Raw genomic sequence first — 15,923 nt, forward strand, 5'->3', positions numbered from 1 at the left:
AAGTTTTGTCATTGACACTGCATTTAAAATCTGGAATAGGTGTCATATTTAGATATATTTATTATTCAGTTTTCAAGGCTCTATCCTGTTAAGCCTGCCATACAGATATACACATTTTTTCAAATAAATAATATTTTATGCAAGACAGGAGGTAGAAACACAGCTCAGTGCCTTAATAAGGGAGTGTATGAGTGTGCCTGTATCTGTGTGTATGTGTGTAAATTTTTAAAATTAGTTACATACATATGAGTGTCTCCAAAATGTGTCTTTACTGATAATGGAGTCAATATCACTGCTTAGTGAGCACACCAAAAAGACTTTCCAATAAAAAAAGTCCAATCTGACACACATATAATGATACACTTCAAAATCCAGTATCCAGAGGTGACAGACCCATCATATGTTCACTGTCACTGGAGTGTCAGCAGCCCAGGGCGGCTTCTTCTTCTTCTTTTTTTTTTCACTTAACCACCCCCACTTGCAAGTCCAAAGGGAACTGTGCCAACACATAGTGTGAAGCCTGACCTCTTAACAAATAGTCTGTACATTTATTGCAAGAGACTCTTAGTGTCATCAGAGTCACAGTGCAATTTACACCTCTCTATCTTACAGTATCAGGCTGTTTTAGCCCATGCCTGTGCACTTGAAAGATTTTCAAACCCTATCAAAATCAAATTAGGATGCAGAGGCATGTTTGGAGCCATCTGGCAGTGAACTTTAGGAACACTGCGCATCTTTGACTCTGACCTTTCCCATCAGCTATCTATTAACACAAACACATTTCAAATGGCTACTATCATAGGTCTTAGGTGCAAGAGGAGAAAAAGTAATAAGCATTGTCAAAACATGCAGATAAAGACATTCTTAGGACGTGTTACTTTAGTTACACAGATGATCAGGATCTAATGCACAAGGTTCCTGCTGTATTTGGGAGGCTGTAGCAAAACATGCACATATGCAAATCAAACTACCGTGTCCAGGGGGGCCACCCACAGAGAATACATTTCAAAGGCTGAACGTGTATCTGTGGCGTGCAGTACTGTCAGTGTTAGAATTGCTGGCTGCCTTTCTTTGAAGGCCAATGTGGAGGTGTGAACATGTGAAAAAAAGTGGGAATTTGAATTGCAAAAAGGAAACATCAAAATCAGCAACTCAGTAAAGGGTTTGTCATGTGACAGCTTTTGTCCTCGTGTGCAACCTCATCTGTTTATCTTATATTGTACTCAGCTAACTATATGTTTATTGAGATGCATTTTTTATCAATGGAAGACAAAATAAGAGTTTCCATGATCACTTCACCTGAGCGATCCTGTGGGTATATAGCAATGTACAAAAGGGCCAGATGCATATTGCAACCCATAATTACGTAATAGATTGAATGTACATGTGAGTAAGTGGCTGTTGTAGCATGACTGCTGAGTTCTGTCTCCGGTCTTGAGGAAGAGTTGTTTCTGGATGGCTATTGAGCGGGAGGATATGGAGAACACAGCAGAAAAGATGCGTCTGGTAGGTTGGTCTCAGCCAATAATGGATTTGTTCTGTTAGAGGAAAGACCACAGTGACCAGAAATAAGCATCGAATGACTGTTTCACTGATGTTGAACAGCGAATTAAGTGTGAGCTCTGGGTTGATGTTCCGAGTGATAAAGAGCACCACAGAATAAGGCCATTTGCACAGTTCAGGAAACAGATGTGACGAAGAGAAGAAGGGAAGTTTTTCAAAATTTCATTTCTAGGTGTTTTCCATTGACTGTCCTCTACATCCCTGCCATCTTGTGTGCCTTCTATTTTCCTCCCCAGTCCCTCCGTCACCCTCCTCCCAACCTCACAGTGCAGACTCTGAGTAGAGAGCTCCTGATGACCCATGCGGTGGATAAGGCGTCACCAATCGACGTAGTGACGCCGAGGACGAGCTTAAATCTCCACAGCTGCGCAGGTGGATCCCCTCTGGCGCCCGGCCACTGTAGTGCCGGTTGTGTCGACTGTCACTATGGGAATGGTGGTGTCCACGGTGATGAGGGGGATGATGAGTTTGATGGTTGGGGTGTCCTCGACCAGCGCTCCAAGGGGTCCGCAACACCTGAGGACAATTTTATCAAGCAAAGATTTAGACAAACGCTAGACAGCTTGATTCTGATGAAGATGTATGCAAGTAGAGGAGTAAGATAATATCTAAAATCGAAACGTGAATAGATAGACTTAGTTCAATCAGAGCTCATTGTCATACTTGTTCTAGGGCTAGGTGGTTGGTGGCAGCACCCTCAGCTCCACTCCGCCTCTTAGGCCCCTGTCCTGTGCTCCCAGCATGCTCAGAAGAGGGAGCTAGGTTGCGTTTGGAGCGCTGTAGAAAACGAGCCACCAGAACTCGAGTCACCTGAAAGAAATGAAAGAAGATCAGTGTAAGGGAGGCTGGAAAAGACAAACAAACAATAGTCCAGCTGCTTTATAGCAACTGTCAAGTTCCATTAACCCTGTCTTCTCAGACTTGCCTTAAGGTCACCGAGGGAACGGTGGCAGTCTTTAGGTAAACGCAATGGCGATGTGGGTGGAGGTTTGGCGGGGACCTGCACCCCTGTGCTGCCTTTCCTGGGCAAAGCTGCAGCAGGAGGCAAAGAGGTGCGGGGCAACAGACACGCCCCAGAGGATGGACCTTCGAAGTCAGAAAAAAAGAAAAGAGTAGAACCATTTCGTCCCTCATTTATCAGGTTTTAATACTGTTATGCTGATTCAGAGCTGGTCGTTGAAGAAAACAAGGAATCAGTTTGCACCTTTTCCCATTCTCAAATTGAACTTCAGTGAGAGCCTTGACCAAAAATAATGAACCAACCAGCCTTGAATAGAAGTAAAAACACAATAATGAATAAATTACCCCCAAAAAAACTTAATTACATAAAAACAGGAGAAAATAGAATGAAATAAGATGGCACCTCTCCCTTACAGAACATCCAGGCAAAGAATTAACATTAGGAATTAAGACAAAAGAGCTATGGACTAAGTCCTCAAGAAACAATACAATACAATACACAAATACCAAGTGCATGCAGGTATCAGAATATCGCCCAAAGGTGTTACATGTATATGTGCTCTTGATCTGATCTGAGCCAATTTCACTGACAGTATTTATCATTTCCACATCTGTCATGGAAGTGGGTGTGCTGTATATTTGCACTGTGTATGGAAGCATTTTGACATTACATAATAAAAGAGATGAGACCATGCTCTGCAACAAAGAATAAGAGCAAGAATACAGAGCATTGTACAAAAAATACAGGCCACTAAAAGTAGGCCACCTAAAATGTTAAAGATGCAGACATTCAGGGTAACTCCTACAGTGAAGCCCAGTACCCTTGGCTTATCTTTAGCTATGTCCATCACATACCGCGTGTCTGGTACTGTATGCAGACTTTGCTGTGTTAGCTGTTTCTTTTGATAGGACAAGCAACAACAAACATTCATAAATCAGAGCGTATCATGTGAAAATAATGTAAATGAGGAGCTGGTGAGGAACATTATTGTTTCCACCGTGGAATCTAATTTAGCAATCTGTAATCAAATCACTGTTAATTTAGATGTTGTAGAAGAGTTTCATAAATCACGTCCACATGGGGACAGATTTGCATGCCTCCTCTGGTGCTTAAAACTTCACTTGAGTCTAATAGTGTTTGATAAATGATGGTCATTAGCTGCTGAGATCTGTCACAACTTAGATGTGTTTTCCTCAAGGCTTTTCCCTTCTTTAGTTCTGTTGTGAATGTGGACAGGAAAGCACAGAGAGTGACGGCATGCAACAAAGGCTTTGAGTCTTTAGAATCAGTGAGACACCTGAACATCACATCTTTAAGCCCCTTAGATCAAAGCTCTTACCTGTATCTATAGATGCCTTGCTGCTTCCAGAGCCAAAGTCAACTAAACAGGAGGGAATAAAAGAGGAGGTTATGAAAATTAGATTGTAAAACTAATGTTGAGAGGTGTTTTCATGTTGGTGTCTCAATCACCTGTATCGGTCGAGGAGCCGAGGCCTGGCTCGCTGTGTGACCTCACGAGGCGTAGCAGCCCTTCACTATCCCCCCTTAGGCTCTCTCCATCCTTCTCACTTTTCCCCGCTCTTCGTCGCAGGTACAGCGGCTGACGTGGGAGGGGCTGCCCGTTACTCTGACCACCGCCTGGCTCACTGGCGGCTGAGGAGGATGAGGTGGGAGGAACAGAGGAGGTCGGAGCAGCTCCTTGGCGCAGGGGAGTGGAAGGGCGAACTCGAATCTCTGGGATGGAGGATCGATGTTGAGAGGTGGAGCCCCCTATTGCTTCTAGTTGGGAACAGCTACTAGCTAGCATGGCCTGGCGTCGCAATACTGGAGACCTGGGGGACAACACAGGAGAAGTCAGAATATTTCTTATGAGTGGTTGTGCTAATTACAGGCTTAATTGGGGATTCTAACCTTTTAAGTTTTTAGTTTAGGATAAAAAATATTTCTCTTTACCATCAGTTATTAAATTGTGTGTTTATGTCCTCACCTGTATGTGGTAGTGGCTGTGCTGGGTGAAGAGCAGGAGTTGGACCTCTCTCCTCTCAGGAAGCGCCTGGCCCTTGGTCCTCCTGCCAGAGGACTCTCTGGTGTTTGACACAGGGGACCACGGAAGCCGAGGTACTCCCCTCCGTCTCCACTGTCTCCCCCCTCGCTGGCATTCCTGTTGCCCCTCTCCCCCTGGTGCCTTAGCCCAACCTCCATCAGACAGGAGTCCTCAGATGGGGAGGAATCATCAGGGATGTCCACAATCTCCGACATCAGCAGAGATCCACTGTCCATGGACACTAGTGAAAGAAAATGGTAATCTTTATTGTCAGTGTTTTTATTATCAGTGTTTATGCAGGGTTTCCTTCATTTATTTTACTTAACTTTGTATAATCCCTGTAAGTAAGCAACTCACTCTAAATTTCTGTTATATTTTATTAAAGCGTGAGCATTTTGTCCCCAAAATTGCACTGAATTAATTAAACGAGGGCTGTGATTTACACCTATTCTGATTGCAGCTATTGTTTATTGTTTTTCTGAATGATCTATTGATTGATTACTCTGTAAAATGTCAGAAAACGGTGCTAAATACAGATTTCACAAAGCTCAAGGCTAACATGTTTGATAAAGACTTAAAGAAATATTAAATTGACAATTATTACATTATATTGTTGATTTACTGTCAGTCAGCTAATCGTTACATTTGAACGTAACATTCTGTGATGTGATTTTTTTTCTCACCTTCTCCACTGAAGGCAGTAGAGGTTCCCCTCTCTCCAGACAGCTCAGTGCCGTGAGCGTCAAACATCGTTGCCTTAACAGTCACAACAGAGAAGGATCAGCATGGCCACAAGGTACATCACACAAAACAAACACCCACCTACAGACAGATCACAGATATACATACACACATGCTCACCTGGCTGGCAGCTCTCTGTCCCATGACAGCTTCATAAGGAGGGGGGCAGTCAGTGGGGTACAGGGGAACAGGGCTCTCCATTGAGCCGTTATAGGTGATGCTAATACAGAAACATAATTTTCTTACAGTCAGTCCAGTGTGACTGTACTCCACTAATTTACTACAAGTGCATACTGTGCACAAGTCTTTCGTTATCCAGGATGTTGATGTAAAATAAAACACTGAAAGTGTGTTTGTTACCTCTGAGCATCTGTCTCAGAGCTGCAGGTGTACTCAGGAGGATAGTAAGGAGGCGGAGGGATGGGTGGGACAAACTCCTCAAAGTCCATGATGTTGGTCAGGAAGGCATCCTGAGGAGTGGTGCACTCTGGGTTGACTGAACGAGAGCGATGGGGTGCCAGCTAGACAAAGGAGAGTAGGAAACACAGCATCATACAACAGATAGATGGCTGTAGGTTGTGACATTTGTACAAATTGTTCTTAAAATGGAATTTCTTAAGGCAGCAGTATAGCTGAATTGAAAAAATACTTGTCGTTATATATACAAATGTAAAATGTGCTGTGTGTGCTCACCAGGTGCACAAGGTCCAGGGAGAATATGTGAATACTGCAGGTCACAGTGGACAAAGTGCAGATGATGGTGGAGAGAATGCTGAGACCACAAGCACTGAACAGAAGGTCCTGCAGAGAAATATACAATCAGAAAAATCATGATTATACAGTAAGTTAACATTTTATTCATATGTCATGTTTAATGGTTAACTTGGTTGTTTGGATCGTTTTGGTCATCATGCACATCCTACCCACCTTCAGCTGACGTCTGACTGAGTGGCACTTATCATTCTGGTAGAGGACCAGGGTCTCATCCTCGACGCTGGGGCATTTGTGAGTGGTGGGCGCGCAACACACACACAGGCCATTGTCCACCTACACACATTCCCATACACAGAGGATTAGAGCAAAGTAGCGATCTGTGCGCTAAAAACATATTCCGCCAATGAAAAACTATTCCTGGCATGTTCCCCCATGCATCTGGCTAGAAGGGCTTTTCAGCATGAGGCAGCAGAAAACACTTGCGTAATGTTGTGTACCTGGCAGGTGAGCATAGACTTGACCATCTGTGCGTTCTGACAGGAGAGCATGGAGCCGGCCAGGCTGAGGATCACACACACTGCAGACAGCAGCATGAACAGTGACACCTGTGGACGAGCACAGAGCCGAGATTTGATGTTGAGCAGGGTGTTGAAACTTATGGCGCACAGTGTTTTCAGAGTTTTATTCCTCTACGCAAAGACGGCAGCTTGTGATTTCACTGATAAACACACCAAAGTACCTTGTTTGCTTTTTAGATTGATTGAAATCTAGCATACTTTTTTCCATTAATGGCATAGCCAGATCAACCAGCTAAGAGGACAAACCCCAAATTAACTGTGGGTTATGTAGTTTGTAGTAATATTATTCAGTTAAGACATGAATTTGCACAATGTGAGCACAGTATAAAATAGTATTGTTTTTATGTAAAAGTATACAAATATTTTACAACCTTGGTTTGACGCAGAGTCCCTTTACAAAGGACCTCAACATCAGGCCACCTTAAGGCTCATTCACTTTTCACCTGCTGTTCTAAGGCCAAGAGTAAACTCTGCACCACAGCTTTTAGGCAACGATGGATGAAAATTCTGTAACCCTATCAGAAAAATCGGAAATTTGACCGTCTACAATTCCATGACAACTGGATAAAGTAACCAACTTGAGTTCTTACTGTGCTTTAATGGTGCATATTTCAACATGTCACCACAACCTGGTTGAAACACACTGAACCTGGACTTTAATGGCCACTGTAAGTCTGGGACCCCAGGGAACTCTTTGCCCTGGTAATAATCCAGCCTTTCTCCATAGCACATGGTTCCACACCTACAGCTTGGAGACCCAAATGCTCCTTTTATCTGTTGGAAATGTACATACCACCAGCGTCAGAGGTCTCCTCCATGAGATTATCCCAACTATTCCTGATGCCACCACCTGGTAACGGATACCACATACATGAGAAAACACACACTTTAAGACTTCTTGTTTAATTCTTAATGCTGCATACTGTGTTCAGATTTACACTTACAAAGAAGCCAGACCAAAATGGACAATACTGCCTCACACGGGCTGTGGAGGTGAAGGCCATGCTGGTGAAGGAGAAGGCCAGGACCATGGCCCCCAGGCCCAGGTGGCACAGCCCCAGGTACAGGAGCACCCTGGCACCACCGGGCCCCCGGCCCGACATGCCCCTACGGCTGTCCGACCAGCCTCGAGACCCCGAGGCCGAAGCCACGCTGCTGGAGTCTGACGGTGAAGGCATGTTAGACTCGTCTCTGAGGAGGAGGAGGAGGAGGCTGGGAGAGGTTTCACGCTCACTCTGGGTTCATAAAACAAAGTTCAGTTGTTGTGTGTGGGCAGAAGCATGGGAGAGTAGAAGAGGGAGAGACATAAATGCTGGCTTCAGAACTCCACTCCGTCACAATTATGCACCAAGCTCTCCACTGGCAGGTGCCATAGGTGCTGCGCAATGCCCCATGGTGTGCACTATAGTCCAGTCAGTGAGTCCAAGAACTTTGTCAGCAGAAAGTTGAGAAATGAGCGGCCACTACACATTTGCAGCCACCTTACTCGTCTTATTTGACACTTCAGCCATGATACAAATGTTGCTTCAGTCAATACAGCATCTCTTTCACCCCCTGTAGTTCACAGGCCATTATAGCCTAACAAGTACAGTCTATACCATTCTCCTCCTCATTATCTGATTATTACACAACCACACAAACTGAGCTAGATTTAGTTTTTTTGGCTGCCGTACATTATTGCTATACTCGTTTGCTTTTCGCTGCTTCCACCTCTCCGTCTTCTGCCTTCCTTCCACCTCTCCCCCCTCTCGCCAGTGGCATTGCGGTAACTGGAGACCCGAGCAGGCCGCAAATTCTGAAGCATCCCATAGAAAACCAGCTGATCGCTCGTCGTTTCACCCCCCCCCCCAGCAGCGATGACACGAGCCGGTCGGTCCGCGTGTCCGTCCACTCAGGAGGAGCGAAAAATCCGAACATGCGCGCTCCCCACCACTACCACCACCAAGACCCCCAACTCCTGGCGCGACCTTTATGTTAGGTCCTCATCCCGTCACCGAAAAGAAAGAAGACAAAAAGAAAAAAAAAAGACGGTGGTGGAGATCAAAAAGCCCCCGAGATCACATCGGTTCGTTCGGGAAGCGAGACTAATTACCTCGACGTGAACAGGAAATAAATATCGTCCATCGATTTTCAAACCGCACCAAAAATAGCAGCTGGACCGGAATGAAGCTTCCCTCGCAGGTTTCGATCTTTGACAAGTCCACCTCGGGGGTTTTGCGGTGGTCCTCACGCACCTAGACCCCCACCACCACCACCACCACCTCCTCCTCCTCCTCCACCGCCTCGTTCCTCCCTGCAGTCACGCGGGCATCCCGTTCAGCCCGTGTGTTTTGTTTGTGTGTATGTATCCCGGTCGTTTAACCCCATTGCCTCCCACCAGGCGTCACGTGAACATAACAGCATAGCCCTACCTATGTCCGGAATGACATGTTCAAATCCTTCCGAGTTTAATTTGCAACTCTTCTTTCAACTCGCCCCTCCCTCTGCTGCCCTCACGTCTCTCCTCTGTTCCTCGGTGCAGCTCTGACACTGGGAGAGGAATGTATCGTGTTTGCAAACCGAAACCTGCCCTATACGTGATGACAAGGCACGCAGAACGTGCAGGCAACTTGAAGATGCGGCAGAGCGCGCGCACACACCGTCGTGGTGCTGATGCTGGGAAGGAGGGGCGGTTGCCTAGCGACAGGCTCCAGCTCCTGCTGCTGCAGCAGTGAGGGGGAGAAAAACCCACTCACTGTACTGGCCGCTGTACTGGGAGGATAGTAGTTACGAAGAAGGCGACGAGGGGTCGTAGTGGTGGGAATGAGTGTCATATAGGTGCCTGGTCTAATGCTGCTGTCAACAGACAGTGCACCACTATTTACTAAGCGCTTATAGGCTGTAAATCATGGCTCTATCACTGGTTAATATATATTATTGCTTTATAGACCCGTCTAAGCTTTTAAAGAGAACAACTTTTAGGAAAATCCCCCTCCAGCATCACAAATTTGTCACTTATTTATTTCATGAGGTAGGAGTTAAACTATAGTTGACTGTTTGACCACCTCTGGAAAAGGGCTGCATGACACCTGGATCAAAATCCATCTAACATTTATGCAACAACTGCAAATCTGATGGATTATAGTTGAAACCCTTATCAATAATTTATTAACATTTATAGATGATTGACTAACCTTTGCTGATGGCTTATTACAAATTGAGCAACCCATTACCTCTTAAGAAGAGCTTACTAACATTTATGTCAAGCTCAAGCTCAAGGAAGATTTTCCACAAACTGACTAGCCAAAAGTTGTTGTTGTTCTCAGTAGCTTATAAATGATCTGTAAAGTCTTGGTTAATGATTTATTGACCATTATTAAAGCCATTATTACAGCTTGTAACGGTGCTGGTGTGTGGACCGAAGCAATTGCTTATTATATGTTTTCAATCTATCTTCCTCCACTATCTACTAATTTTCCATATTCCATTTTGACTCTCCATATTGTAAATTTACTATTGTTATTTCTGTCTGCTCTGTACACAGTCTATTGCATATCAGTCTGTGCTGGAAGATGAATCCCCTGCCTATTGCTTTGTGTTTTTTCTTTTTAAAATATATCTTTTTACAAACGTTTTTAGGGAACTGTTCCTCATCCAAAACAAGGGTCTAATAATAGAGGTGTCATATGCTGCACAGATTGTAAAACCCTTGGAGGTAAATTTGTGATTTTGAGCTATATAAATAACATTTTCTTGACTTCCTACAATAAAAAATGAAGAAATCTATGAACAAGTGACATAGCCCACACAGCTACATAGTGATTATATTATCGTATCAACATACAGTTCCATACGGCAACACACGTTTACTGCACTTTTTATTCAGCAAGCAGAAAGTCTGTAAACTACATACAAAGTCATGTGGCAGGACTAAAAAGGCACAGAATGTGAAAGAAAGTTGTTACAGGAGATTCAGTATATCTGGGCAGAAAAAAAAAAATCAGGATCAGAGGAGCACCTGTGATCACAGTCATTTTGAATGATCTGAAAATTGCCTGAACAGGGAGAGTGATGTAGCTAATGTGTGGTAGTGTTTAGTGTGAGACTTACCAGGCACTTCAGATAAAAGGCAAGACCCACTAAATCAATTCAAAATGAGGGACATTGGAGCACTGCTGCTTCCCTGGCTCTCACATCCTGTCCATTCACTTGCTTTATCCATCATTCTTTTATCTCTCCACTCATCCTCTCATATTGCACTTATCTCAGTTCCTATCTTCCACATTCCCAATCCATTCATCTATTAAAACAAAGCTTGTTTACCACCAGTGTTTGTTTCCACGTGAACAAGCAACCAATATCAACTTGTTTAATTCATTACCGCGAAGAGCATGTTTTCAGCTTCTCATAGGATGTAACCAGAAAATTTCCACGTTAAGCACTCTGTGGGTGTTCAATATTTAATGGCATCTGGTACTGTAGATTCTGGATAATGCATTATGATGCTGTGCACTATTGCAACAGCTCATCAATTCTCAAGAGATATGCACAAAATAACCAAATGAAATGTAAATATAACTTCTGCCAACATTAAAAGCTCAATATTCACTTTGTGACATCTCTGTGATATACTGTATCTATGTGCCACTAAAAATGCTGAGAAGCAAAATATGTCCCCTGTCTCTGATATGGCACTGCAGGAACCAGATGTCTACTTGTCTGTGCTGTTGCAGTATTACAGAAATCATTGAATTTGAAACAGTGGACTGACAAGAGTGAAAGTGCATCACTAACCAAAGGCACTGTATGACTTATTGTTCAATCATTTTAGAATTTCCATCTAATAGAGTCATTGAGATGCCATGGCATGAACAGACATGACATTTTGGGTCAAAGACAACAACCAGAGGCCCACTGAGCTCCTAAAAGCTACAACTGCATGTGCTCACACATCAGAAATGACTGAAGCTGAGGTGTACATTTTTTAACAGAGCTACCCAGTCCAAAAAAGATTTTTAAAACTCAGCTTAAGTTCTTCCAAGACATAATACAGTGCCGTTGTAGGGTTCATAATGCAGTGATAAGCCAGAGTGATACAGGGTGGAAATAGAAATGTATAGCTGCACTAAACACAGTGGGGCCTGTTTTTTGAATTTCTGACGGGGCTCTGTTTAAGGTCATCAAAGACTCCACTGCACCAGCTCTTCATGACATTAACACGACCACAGTAGATGTTGCAGAAAATGTGTTCAATGTGAAATACAGGTACTATCTCAAAGAAGTAATCCATAAATAATTTTTCTGCCAAATTTTTGGGGAATTAAAGTACAGATACTTGTGAAAGTATTGATTGCTAAGGCACCTGCATGTATTTGACATTTGCACCCACCAGATGGAGACAGAAAACATGTTTTGCTGTATTCCTCCAGTAATACTGCTGTGCTCGCTGATTTGTATGGTGTTTTCTTCTGTGCGCTATCTGGGGTCATATCTAGAGAAGAACACACTTGGAGGATTTTTTCTCTGTGCTGCTGGTGATTTTCACCTCTCGACCTGTGGGGCCCTGCCAGGCGGGGAAAAACAGACAAAGAATAGAAATTAAAGACACATGTAGTATAACAGTAATTCCATGTTAATGAAGCAAACAAATACTTACTGGTTTCTTGCTGGATTTCTGTAGTATGTCACGCGCCAAAGCCAGAAAAGACTAAAGAAAACACAGATAAGGTGAGAAAGATTGAGTGAAAATGAAAGTTAAGGTCTGCAGCATTTGTTTACTGTCATAACAATACCAGCTCATAGGTTAAAATTTGCTGAAGTGTGGAGACACTGTTGGTTTTGTTACGACTCACCTCCTCAACATTAATGCTGGACTTTGCACTGGTTTCAAAGAACCTGATGCCGTGATCTTTAGCCAGCTGTCGCCAACAGACACAGAGCTGGTTATTGCAGGTCAGGATATGGGTAATGATAACTTCCTGCTTCCTATCTAAAGTAAAGTCTAAGCTGGCAATTTAAAATGTGACATACTCAGTCCCTTCCTCAAATAATCACTCCCTCTTAAAGTTAAGGGAGACTCCAAATAAAGTCACCTATTGTTTGTCTATTGTTTCCTTCTCATAATGAAACTTTTTTGCTTAAACTTACAGCAACTGTATATTCTTCTATATTCCTCTATCTACCCACTACTCTCCAAATGACAGAACTTTCTCTCTACAGATGCTTCAAAATTACACTTCTCTAAAATCAAAACAATCCAGTTCATAGTCTGTAATTAAGTTTCTGTTAGAGTTGTCTCACCTTCTCTCCTGTCTCCTTGGAAACTTTCCGCTTTGCTTCAATGTCACACTTATTACCTAGCAACATCCGACTGACCCCAGCTGATGCATTCTGAGAAAGAGGGAATGCAATGAATTGATTAGGGCAAGTTGAGTTTGTATTAAGGTAAGGGCGTTAGCTTAGCAGCAGACACAGATAAAGAGATTAAAGTGGATGGAGAGCAGAAATCTTAACATGAGGTCTAAACCGTACAACCAGAATGATCTGCACTTGAGAGGCAGCTGTTAGCAGGAGAGAGGCCTCTGTGGTCAGTGAAAGTATTAGAAAAAATGTTAAAAAAAAAAAAAAAAAAAGAAGGGTATCTACCATATATGGACTGTGGGCTGACTGTGGATCTGTATTTATAGTACATATAAGATGCTGATTTTAATTTAAGAGATTGTGTGAAGGCATTTGACTTTGCAGTCTGCGCTGTTTTTATGAAAGCCTTTATATTTTTCTCATGTTGTGTCCTTGTGTGTCTGGCCATGCTTTGATTTGATCTGTTGAGGTTTTAAGATGCTTGCTGTTGCCTTTTAAGAAAGTTCTTGCACACCATGAAATCCTATTGCTAGATGACTAAGATCCAAAACTCTTGACTGAGAAGAATCCAAACAATCTTGCTCACTGTTGATCCCTTGTAAGCATTTTTAAGAAGGTTTTGGTTATCCGGTAAACTTCTGTGGCCCAGGAATAACATGAAAATACAGCTTTTTAAGACATTAGGATAATTCACTGTTTCACTGTGTCTTCAGGTGCAAGGGCTAAAATATGTTCTATGTGATTTGGGTGAACCAATCCTTTAAAATCACCAGTTGTGCAGTGACTCTGTTGGCAATAGCTTTGCTGTTGCAGAGAGTAAAGGCACATACTCATGACTAATATGGATCCAACTAACTGTGCACTATTTCTAAATGGAAACAGCCTCACTTCTTTGATGCTCTTCATCCAGTTCTGAATGTTTTCGAAGGACTTCTCGTCAGTGATGTCGTACACCAGGATGATGCCCTGGCACACAGAGACGAGAGAGGGGAGAGAGAGCAGAGTCAGTCAGAGGTACAGAGCGAACACAAAGGGGGCAGTGATGTCAGCCTGATTATCCAGTCTGCTTGTTCTGTGGGCGTCCTGTGCTCACCATGGCTCCTCTGTAGTAGGCTGTCGTAATGGTCTTAAACCTCTCCTGCCCCGCTGTGTCCCTGCACAAAGCACACGCATTCACAGTCAAAAAATGTGCGCTGATGCGTGCTTATCTCCAGAGGACTTCAAAAATGCAACTGTCGCCAGAAGAAAGTTGAAGCTGCAGCTGTAGCATGCAGTGCATTGCATTTAATGTGCATTTTACACTGGATTTGTGTTGCTAGAACAACACCCTTGCATGACATGAAATGGCACTCTGTGGCGGCCATGTGCGATGGATACTTGGACAATAAACCCTGTCATAAAGTCCTGATTTGGAGAACAAGAGGGAGGTTCCTCTTTCCTTGCAGGAAAATAAGACAGAGGCAGAAAACAGAGGAACAGAACTCAACGCATCAGCAAGATATGCAACAACCCCCATAAAGCAACCAACTGCCTTCTCTTACCAGACTTGTAGTTTCACTTTCTTTCCATCCACTTCAATGGTTTTTACTTTAAAGTCGATGCCTGGGAGATAACAAGGGGACAGGAAGGAGTGTTGGGGGTGGGGTGGAGAATGAGTTAAATACCTCAGATATGAACCAAAAACACACCCACACAGGCACACACACACACAAACACACTGCAGAATATATAGGTCACTCTCACTAGGGTGTGGACTGATTCATGGTCATTTACACTGTGATTTTGACCTTTCAGTGCACTCCCTTCCACAGACAGACAGACAGACACAGATATGTACAGGCCTGCAGGACACACTGTGTGCTGGATGGGCAAGCTGACGGACAGATAGACAGCGAGGGTTTCAGAGGAGGGGGGCTGTCCTGTGCAAAAACTGTGCAGGCCTGAGAGCCAGCCATTCTTCTGGGAACGTAGAGATGGTAAAAGAGATAGGAATGAGGGTGGGTGGACCTTCTGAGAGCCAAGTGAGAGGAATGAGATCTGAGAGAGAGATCGGGGGAGAGGGGGTCAGAGGGGGGGAAGAGACAGCACACACATTCAACAAGAAGAGAGAGAAAAAAGGAAAAAAGATGAGAGACAGAATGAAGAAAGAAGAAATGAGAGAGCAACAGACTAGTTGAGACATGAAAGCAGTCCGAGAAACCAGTTTGTGCAGTGTCGGGCATCAAATAGAGGAAGAATGAAATGCCAGCATTCAGCAAACATTTGTCTCGCTCATATCCCAAGTTTCAGAGAGGCCAATCATAAGCTGGTGCAGAAATGTCGTGCGGGTGATAAGGCAAACATTACACTGTATCAACGTACCGATGGTTGAAATGTACGTGGAGTTGAAATTGTCCTCAGCAAAACGAATGATCAGACATGTTTTCCCCACTCCGCTGTCCCCGATGAGTAACAGTTTAAAAAGGAAATCATACTTTTTCGCCATGGTTGGTGCTGTTCTTCAAAGTCAAAGCAGAACTCAAAGGGGATAATCTGGGGTTGTCCCTTTACAGAGGATCCTTTTCATCGACTTGAAACTTCAAATCCCGATTTCCTTTCTTGTGATTTAAAGCAAACTTTTTAAATTAAAAAAAAATGTTGCTCCATGTAACGAGCGGATCCTCTTTTCCTTTTTTTTTCCTCCTCCCAGACTTGTCACCGGTAAATTCCGATCCCCCTCAGTGCTTCTGTGCTCTGTTTGGACTGCGGTGGATAAAGAAAAACTCTCCATCCAAAGTTGAACGACCTACTGCAAATCGGTCTTCATCTCCAGATCTATTCGAGATTCATTCTACAGAGTCAGTATCACTCCATTTACAAACATACCGCGGTGGCTACGTGTTTTTTTCAGCCTCCTAAAAAAAAAAAAAAAAAAAAAAGTTGCTGTCGGCCCAGATCCCAGATCCGCTGAAAGACTACGTAGTGTGGGAGTGCTTCATGGGAG

General features: G+C 43.6%; 2 protein-coding genes and 1 long non-coding RNA gene across 3 annotated transcripts; 1 reads left to right on the forward strand and 2 right to left on the reverse strand.

Annotated features, from left to right (window-relative positions):
• Positions 1-42: 42 nt before the first annotated feature.
• On the reverse strand, positions 43-10,317 carry fam189b (family with sequence similarity 189 member B). Its single transcript, XM_018680465.2, has 14 exons — positions 7,546-10,317; positions 7,395-7,451; positions 6,521-6,628; positions 6,237-6,356; positions 6,003-6,110; positions 5,670-5,830; positions 5,430-5,529; positions 5,252-5,324; positions 4,512-4,809; positions 3,995-4,356; positions 3,864-3,905; positions 2,489-2,649; positions 2,227-2,373; positions 43-2,079 (listed from the first exon to the last, which is right to left on the reverse strand). Exons 1-14 carry the CDS (start codon positions 7,777-7,779, stop codon positions 1,825-1,827), a joined length of 2,226 nt encoding a protein of 741 aa, XP_018535981.1. The 5' UTR covers positions 7,780-10,317; the 3' UTR covers positions 43-1,824.
• Positions 4,685-6,134, forward strand: LOC108885932 (uncharacterized). Its single transcript, XR_001961321.2, has 3 exons — positions 4,685-4,825; positions 5,266-5,364; positions 6,006-6,134. It is a non-coding gene; the product is annotated as an uncharacterized LOC108885932 (long non-coding RNA).
• A 124-nt stretch (positions 10,318-10,441) lies between the features above and the next one.
• rab13 (RAB13, member RAS oncogene family) lies at positions 10,442-15,900 on the reverse strand. Its single transcript, XM_018680468.2, has 8 exons — positions 15,302-15,900; positions 14,482-14,542; positions 14,034-14,094; positions 13,829-13,906; positions 12,881-12,970; positions 12,433-12,498; positions 12,237-12,287; positions 10,442-12,143 (listed from the first exon to the last, which is right to left on the reverse strand). Exons 1-8 carry the CDS (start codon positions 15,423-15,425, stop codon positions 12,072-12,074), a joined length of 603 nt encoding a protein of 200 aa, XP_018535984.1. The 5' UTR covers positions 15,426-15,900; the 3' UTR covers positions 10,442-12,071.
• Between the last annotated feature and the right edge of the window lie 23 nt (positions 15,901-15,923).

Source organism: Lates calcarifer, linkage group LG15 (assembly GCF_001640805.2).
Source record: "Lates calcarifer isolate ASB-BC8 linkage group LG15, TLL_Latcal_v3, whole genome shotgun sequence".
Taxonomy (NCBI): Eukaryota; Metazoa; Chordata; class Actinopteri; family Centropomidae; genus Lates; species Lates calcarifer.

Excerpts from the sequence above, each read along its gene's own strand:
- rab13 (XM_018680468.2), bottom strand. The coding sequence starts at position 15,425 with ATGGCGAAAAAGTATGATTTCCTTTTTAAACTGTTACTCATCGGGGAC. Across the intron at positions 12,971-13,828 it reads GGATGAAGAGCATCAAAGAA|AATGCATCAGCTGGGGTCAG; the intron begins GTGAGGCTGTTT and ends CCTCTTTCTCAG. Across the intron at positions 12,144-12,236 it reads AGAAATCCAGCAAGAAACCA|GGCCCCACAGGTCGAGAGGT; the intron begins GTAAGTATTTGT and ends CCCGCCTGGCAG.
- fam189b (XM_018680465.2), bottom strand. The coding sequence starts at position 7,779 with ATGCCTTCACCGTCAGACTCCAGCAGCGTGGCTTCGGCCTCGGGGTCT. Across the intron at positions 5,325-5,429 it reads GACAGAGAGCTGCCAGCCAG|GCAACGATGTTTGACGCTCA; the intron begins GTGAGCATGTGT and ends GTGACTGTTAAG. Across the intron at positions 2,650-3,863 it reads CAAGGCATCTATAGATACAG|GTCCATCCTCTGGGGCGTGT; the intron begins GTAAGAGCTTTG and ends CTGACTTCGAAG.